Source organism: Eurytemora carolleeae, unplaced genomic scaffold, assembly GCF_000591075.1.
Source record: "Eurytemora carolleeae unplaced genomic scaffold, Eaff_2.0 scaffold24, whole genome shotgun sequence".
Classification (NCBI taxonomy): Eukaryota; Metazoa; Arthropoda; class Copepoda; order Calanoida; family Temoridae; genus Eurytemora; species Eurytemora carolleeae.
Window position 1 is genome coordinate 611334 of NW_019396080.1, and position 8114 is coordinate 619447.

Consider the following 8114-nt stretch of genomic DNA (forward strand, 5'->3'; position numbering starts at 1 on the left):
ATCAGACAGTAAGTCCCGTTTTAGTTTGTTAACGAGTAGACCAGAATAGGTACGTCCCGAGTAAATTGTTATGGAGTAGGCGTTTACTACAATATTATAATTTTTTTAGATGTTTTTTTTTTAAATTAGAAACATTTAAATATGTATAATATATAAACTTTGCTTGTCTGTTTTTATCCAATAAACGTCAAAAAGGCTCAACCGATCGAACCTAAACTGTGACAGCTCATATGACCCCAGGAAAGGTTTATGGCATGGTTATAGATGAAAACTTTCAACCTTTCTTCATTGAAAATGCCAAAACTTAAAAAGAAAAATCTGCAAGATACGATTTACAAAAAAAATTGCTCATGGAAGAGCAAAGGTTAAAAGATGAAATATTTATTATAAAAAAGGGGGCAAAAAAGAATATTCTATTATATTTTTATTCAAGTCTCTGCTTTATAAACAAAAACTCTAAAACTGAAATGAAAAATGTGGTTGAACGTAAATAGTTTTAAAATTCTTTTCTTTACAAACTCTCCCCACTTTATTTAGAATCTCATTTCCCGCTTTCAAGAGAAAATAAACTATTTTACTTTTTTTCCAGCAACGAGGTTGCATATAAAACAAGATAGGATATATTTAGACGTTTGTAACTTACAATTTAGCTTCTTTCCGCTTTTATATATTACTGCTTGAATATGTTTTTTTTGGTCATAATGTTCATTTCTCTTTTTTAATTATTCATTTAAATCCAACAACAATAAACAAAATAATTTAAAAAGATAGTTACATTTTCCCAGTTGTGTAATAATTTGTAAGATTTGATGCAAATTTTACTGATTGTACCGTCGTAAGCGGGGGCATCCCCCTCTTTAATTGTACCGTCGTAAGTCGGGGGCATCCACCTCTTTAATTGTAGAGTCTTATTTGTCATTACAACGATGTACAGTCCCTTTAAATGTGGTTTCCTTAGCAACAGCTTAAACAATTTCTCTTTCACACTTTCTGTATTTGCTCTTTCTTAATAATAATAAAATATCTTGGTTGATTTATATTATATTATAGATATATTTCTAAATTTATTTTTCATAGATAAATATTTTACATTTAAATACATCACAGTGATCAGAAAGAATTTTAAACAGTTTTAAAACTGCATTTTTTGAAAAAATATAAAGCCAAACATGATTTTTTATTTGTCATTAATTAGTTGAGATCGATCGACTCGAAAACATTAAAAAATCTTAAATTTTAAAATATTAACAAGAAAATTTTGAATTATCATTTTGGTTAAATCAGAAGATTTAATACTTATAACAATAGTTTTACAAGATAGTTACAGTTTATCTACGATATATTAATATACAGGAAGTACTCACCAACAAATTTGGGGTCTAAAAACCAATTTTTTTTACTTGATTTGAACTAAAATTTGTTTTTTCATAATGTAAGAATGGGTTCAACCCATTTTCTTTACTTTAAAAACTCTTTGTAAAAAAATCGTACGTTTTATTTGTAAGTTTTACTGTGGGATTAAATTTTAGCTATGAACTCCAGTTTTGCTCTGATTCTTGTAGATTAAGAAATTAAGCATGATCCCTTTCTCCGGGTGTCCTCCGAGAGCTGCTTCTTTCGACGCGGAGCTTTTGTCCCAAGTTTGTCTGAGCTATCCTTCCTACCAAACACAGGTACCTAAAACACAAAAAAAGTTATTTTTTCAAATCATTTTTTCAAAGTACACTTTTAAAACTTAACATAATAGATTATTCGACGGTGAAATGTGTTGCAACTTTTTAAAAAATCTACGAAATTTTTTTTGACGTTATTGGTATTTATTAAAGATGATGTGTTTATTTCAATTAATATTTGAGTTTAATTATGAAAAGAATGAATTTGCAATGACGTAAAATCTTAGAAAATTGTCTCTGATCTGACTAGACCCTGTACCTTTGATAGATATTATAATGGATAGAGGAGATGGAGGGGGGGGGGTAATGGAAACATGAAAATTGGATTGAGATTATATTGAGAATGAATAGATCTCAGGTAGATTAATTTTCAGACTATATGGTAACTTCCAAAACTTCTAATAAAACATTGACTTTCATTGCTGTACAAGTGATTCATATAAAAAAACAGAAAAAAAAAAACAATAAAAAAAGGAAAAAATTATTCAGCTAAGTGTATTGTTAATTTGTCTTCAAAATATATATAAATGTGTTGTGCCCTGTAAAAATATTTTCTCTATTTGTATCGAAATGATAAAATTTTAACTTTGTTATGATTTTTTTCTTGAATGTTTCGTATTTTTTGTAATTTCTAAGATACCTGAGGCATTGATGATCTTCTTTTAAGATCGGCCATTGAGGATTTGACAAAACTCGGAATCTTGTTAAGTTTATCTGCTTGGTGCAGAAGCTCCTTAACAAAAATTATCATTAATATTTATATTTTACAGCAAAACTATTATCTTTACTTCATCCCCTATAAAATACGAATAGTTTCTTACTGTGACAATTTTTTTCGCTATTTTCATTAAGATTACATTCTTGGATTATTTCATCTTAAAAGTTAGATTTGCCCTCAAATAAAAATTTATTTTATTCTGTTTTTGCTTAAAGAAGTTTTTTAATGGTTTAACAAATTTTATTTGTGCATCAAATCAATCTAATTTTTTAATGTCGGTTAAACACTTTAATCTGTACTTCTTATATACATTTCTTATAATAATCTTATTGCTTTTGATAAGGTTGGAACTGCTGAAATTCTTTGAAATTGATGCAAAAAATCTTGTTAAATAACATCAAATCTGTAACTGACGTACAAATTAGAATACTATCACTGATACAATTCTTATGAAATTTTTTTCATTTTTGTGAAAAAAATACATGATTTTTTATCAAACTTGTTATTTTCATACCTTAAAAATGTGCAAAACATTTGTGTTACTAAGGGCGGAACATTCAACAAAACCATGGTTCCAGTCCAAAAGTACAGTTGCCTAAATATTTAGATGTTATTAAAAGTTATATTTAATGATGTTCTCAATATTTCTCAAATTATCTACCTACAGTGTTCGAGGGAATATCAAACATCTTGTAATATATCTTTAGCAAAATTTTAAATAATTCTCTCAACAACTTTTATTGAGTTATGTCAACTTGTCAAGCTAAAGATTTGTTAAAGACCCCTATCTATATATATACTTTGCTTGTCTGTCTGGGTGTCTGCTTGTTTTTTTTTTTTTGTTTTTTTGTATCCAATAAACGTCAAAACGGCTGAACCGATCAGGCCCAATTTTTTGTGGGACCTCATGTGACCCTAGGAAAGGTTTATGGATGATCGAATTTTCAAAAATTTATCTCTAACAAAATTCAATTTTTGAAAATTTGGTAAATAAACGACATTTTTTGAAATCCGCAATTTTTTTATGTTAAGAGAAAATGTTCACAATTGTAATAGAAGATGGGCGCGAAGCGTACTTAAAGCCTAGTTCTGTTATAAGTTTTTTTTTTTGATAGTACGAACAAAATATTATATATCTACCTGAAGCTCCTCTCTGTAAAGCTGTGGACCCAGATCACACTTGTTTCCAACCACAACCACAGGGATATCGTCGCCACGAAGCGCCACTATTCTGTTCCGTAAATCCACAATTTCCTAAAGTGAAGGAAAAAACTTAGAATGGAATTTTTTTGTAAACATGAAATTAAAGTTCGTAAACATGGAATTTCAATTTTAAATCTGGAAAATATATTTTTGATAAAATACCTCGAAAGTCTCTGGCTCTGCTGCTGAGTAGACGAGAACAAAACCGTCTGCAGCTTTTAGAGAAATATCCGCCATTGTTCTAAACTCCTGAATATAGTTTCCACCAGTATCCTCAACGTTTAAAGCTATTTGTGCTGATCCCAGGTCAAACTCTCCTCTATACATCTCATCAACTGTCTCACTGCAAAAATTATGGATTATAATTTTAATTGTAAAAACTTAAATAAATTTCTATTGACCTTTAAAAAAAATGAAAAAAATGGCATGTTTTATTCACAACAGTATACTCCTTTGACTAATAACAAATGGGGTTGTTTATCACTTTAATTGTGGTTCTTTTTAAAACTGAATTGCGGATTTATGCTAAATTCAACACTTTTTCGGGCATTAAACTTGGATAGCTTCCTCTTTGTTGATGAAAGAAAGGTTCAAGACGGCATCGCATGGGCAACTGTAGTACATTTGAATTACCGAGCCAGGTCAACCTTTCAAATTCCAGTTTGTACTGTGCCCAGCTCTATGGACAGAACTAGCCTGTGCTACAAGGTTCACTTTATGCTTCATTTAGGTTGAATTTACTTTTACTAAAGGGGCAGAGATGCGTGATCGCTTTAAATCGGACTTCAAGTCACTTTAAATGGAGGATCAATTATAATTACGTTTTATAGTCTTATTATAGAACAAAAGATAAAAATGTTCTTACATGTGTTCTGTGATGAAGGAATCATAGAGAAACTGAGAGATAATGGCGGTCTTCCCCGATCCCGTTGCTCCTAACAATGTGTTTCTTTAGCTGCCATGGTGTATATGATGTAAAATGTAAATCTATGATATAGTCTCAGAAAACTTTAATAGACTTTCAGAAAACTTTAATAGACTCTTAGAAAACTTTAATAGACTCTTAGAAAACTGTAATAGACTCTTAGAAAACTTTAAAAGACTCTTAGAAAACTTTAATAGACTCTTAGAAAACTTTAATAGACTCTTAGAAAACTTTAATAGACTTTCAGAAAACTTTAATAGACTTTCAGAAAACTTTAATAGACTCTTAGAAAAAAGATGATACTATATATATATATATATTACTATAGTAGACATAAAGTTCAATTTTTTAATTTAATTTAAGACAAACCTAGTACAAGTATTCTAAACTCCAGTTTATTTCCTTCTTTTCTTGATTTATCATTTCCTTCATCTCTATCTTCTCCTCGTCCCAGTCCACTGTCATTACTGTCAGTACTCGTGCTCGACAGGAAACGTCTAAATCAAATCTGATGAAATACAATGCGGCATTTTTTCAAAATTGGGATTATAAGTGTTAAATATTCTTTTAATTATATTAATTCAACATCAATTCAAGACTAATAAAATAAATTCTATTTTCGAAAATGAATAGAGACATTATTGTACTTTGTTAAAAAATATTAACTTTCAGAAGTTTTGATAAACTTTGATATAAATATTTGAAAATGGCCGCAGTTTGAAAATGACTGCATTACAAACTTTTATGACGGGATTTGAAAAAATCATTTGATACTAATTTAACTGTTCACAGTGAGGGGACAAGAACAATAACAAAATTAAAATAGACGTTTACAGAGTAGACTAGACATGTTGACCCACCTATAGTTAGAAGAACATCCGCTGTCGGTCGAGTCTGTGCTGCTGTCCTTCAAGGATTGTTTAGGCACTTCAGAATCTCCTCCAAGAAGATGGGTGGAAGAAAACTGGCGCATCCGTCGCACAAGCTTTTCACGTTTTCGTCTAGCGTAGATAAACATTGTATGATGTATTAGGCTAAACTAGGTTACGTACTCTATGTTTTTTTAATCCTCGAAATAATTACTTCTTGAAAAAACAGGCTTTGTTTTATTTTCTGTAAAGTAGTTGAACCACGTAAGATAAGTTGAACCGCTGCTCTTGAACTTTAACCAGTGCACAAGAGAAGTGGTTAAACTAAGTCTCAATATTTATTTAATTTAATTCTGGTTGCTTTTAAATTCTAAACCATTATTTAATTAGTCCTGAATAATGACTCCTGACTGAATAAATTAATTTTGGGATTGGAGACTGATGTTAGCCATAGGGCGTTTCTAAAAGTCAGATTTGTTTTGTTTTGTTAAAAAAATTACAGACTTGGAAAGAGGGTCTTTTTTTAATTTTGAAAAATGTCTGAATTACCTGATATGAATATTAAGTGAAGGGGATCCTTGATTTGATGGAGCTGGAATTTCCTCGGTAAAAACGCTGTCTAAACCTTCCATCCTAAAAAATAAGATATATTTTTTTTTATGTCAGAATTATATTCCTATTTTTGTCCTTTGAAATTTTTAACTGTTTTTTTGCAATATTATAAGCCATCTAATTCTAAACCCTGTTTGAAATTAAACATGTTGTGTGTCAAAAGTGTATTGCCTCTCTTCATGTTCAATACGTTTAAGAAAAATGTATTCAAATGTACGAAACAATTGCTACAAATCTCTAGATTTTTACTTTTCAGAGTTTTGTTTTCAATCTATTCTTCAAGTTGCCTTCAGCCGTTTAAAATTTTTTTTTTAATTTTTACCTAAATCGAATATTTCTCATGCAGCTGTAATCAGTAAGCTGAAAATTCTTATGATAACTTTTCACTAAAGTACAATATAAGATATTTATAAAGATATTTAGTTGTTGTCAAAGTAAGGTGATGTTCCTTACTATGCGGTCTAGACTACAGTTTTGCCTTTTATCAGTGAGAGAACCACGTTGTGAGGAGACCAAGGGGAGACCAGAAGGGATACATCCAGAGAGAAATATCGTTGCATACAGACCAAAGAGAAGAATTTGTTGCAGATAGACCATAGCTACGGTTGTAGACTGATCAAAGAGAAGAATTTGTTGCAGATAGACCAAAGTAAGAGTAGGGTAGCAAAAGTAAGGTAGGGGGCACAGGGGAACGTGCCCCCTTATTTTGTCCGAAGGGGGGGGGGTACCTGGGGGAACAATATCTGAGATAAAAAGGTTTAGGAGAAGCTGTACGTATATTGTTCAACTATTTGATAAGTTATAAATCTAGTTTTTAATGTTGAGTCATTAATTTTGACCCTTTTTCAGGTCAAAAAATACTAGGGCAGAATATTGTTGCAGTCTGACCAAAGAGAAAATATGGTTGCAAGCAGACCCAAGAGAAAAGAATATGGTTTCAGACAGACCCAAGAGAAGAGAATATGGTTGCAGATAGACCAAAGAGAGAAGAATTTGTGTCGCAGGAAGAACGGGAAGACTGCAAAGAAACTGCGTGTCGTGAAAAACAAATTATTGGTTTTCCTAATTACACTAACACAATCTTATTCAAATTGCCCCACCGGACTTAAATTTGCCCCCTTTTTTTAATATTTCCCTTAGTTTTTTTTAATACACCAAAATATTTCTAATTTGCACCTCAACTAAATTTGTTATCCTTAAATGTTTTTTAAATGCACCCAAATCTAACATTTTCAGCTCAGAGTGCCCCTAATTTATTTTGAATAATGCCCCAAAATTAAGAAGTTTTGCCCCCTAACAAAAAAATGCCCCTTCATATATTTTGAAAATGCCCCATAACAAAAATATATGCCCCCAAAATAAATATTTCAAAGAAGCAAAATTGCCCCAAACGGAAAAAATGGCCCCCACAAATAAAATTTGCCACTAAAATAAAGATTAAAGATTTTTTCCACACAAATTGATAAATTTACAAAATAAAAATTATTGACTTCCCCCAGCTGAAAAAGTAACCCGCCCCCCCCCGCCCGAAAAAAGTTGCCCCTAAAATAAATATTTTAGATTTTTACCAAACAAGTTTTCCCAAAACTGAAATTATCAATAAAATTCATGAATCTAAATTTTCAAATCATGGAAATGTTCCAACAATTTTTTTTAAATCCGCGAATTTTTAAGAGAAAATTCGGTAAACTCAAAGTTTCCCAGCCCCTTTCTCCGAGATGGAGGCTAACTTTGTTCTCTCTCAGAAGTGTACAAACTTACTTATGGATGATGAAAAGGACAAGAGGCTGGTGACCTACAGGTGTGTTTGTGTGCAAGCTTTGAAAGTGTACCCTTGAACACATATCTGTTCAATATTGCTAGCCTATTTACAGATGAATAATGATTTATATATGCAAATTCTTAGTCAAGTTTCAGTTGTACAACGTTTAAAAATGTTTTGATTTTGATATGTTTTGTAGGTTGATAAGTTTTGTAGTTTCACCCTATTAGGCAGAGGTGCGCGTGTCTGATAATCTCTGCAAGCCCTGAAAAGGGGGGCGGGGGTGGGGGATTCACAGATAGTCTTTAAATTTAGCCCAGTTGTAAAAACTGCTTAATAACAATCAATAAAT

General features: G+C 31.1%; 1 protein-coding gene across 1 annotated transcript; it reads right to left on the minus strand.

The window, feature by feature from the left end:
* Positions 1–1261: 1261 nt before the first annotated feature.
* Positions 1262–7059, minus strand: LOC111716421 (ras-related protein rapA). The gene is made up of 10 exons (XM_023491879.1): positions 6323–7059; positions 5938–6021; positions 5380–5520; positions 4889–5016; positions 4460–4529; positions 3757–3937; positions 3532–3645; positions 2906–2986; positions 2314–2406; positions 1262–1677 (listed from the first exon to the last, which is right to left on the minus strand). The coding sequence occupies exons 1-10, from the start codon at positions 6340–6342 to the stop codon at positions 1564–1566; spliced, it is 1026 nt and encodes a 341-aa protein (XP_023347647.1). The 5' UTR covers positions 6343–7059; the 3' UTR covers positions 1262–1563.
* Between the last annotated feature and the right edge of the window lie 1055 nt (positions 7060–8114).

What these genes read in the sequence shown, in the direction of transcription:
- LOC111716421 (XM_023491879.1), bottom strand. Translation starts at nt 6,342, where the DNA reads ATGAGAAATATTCGATTTAG. An exon ending in GGATGTTCTTCTAACTATAG is followed by an intron (nt 5,017 to 5,379) that starts GTGGGTCAACAT and finishes GATTTGATTTAG; the next exon opens with ACGTTTCCTGTCGAGCACGA. An exon ending in ATGTTTTGCACATTTTTAAG is followed by an intron (nt 2,407 to 2,905) that starts GTATGAAAATAA and finishes ATTTTTGTTAAG; the next exon opens with GAGCTTCTGCACCAAGCAGA.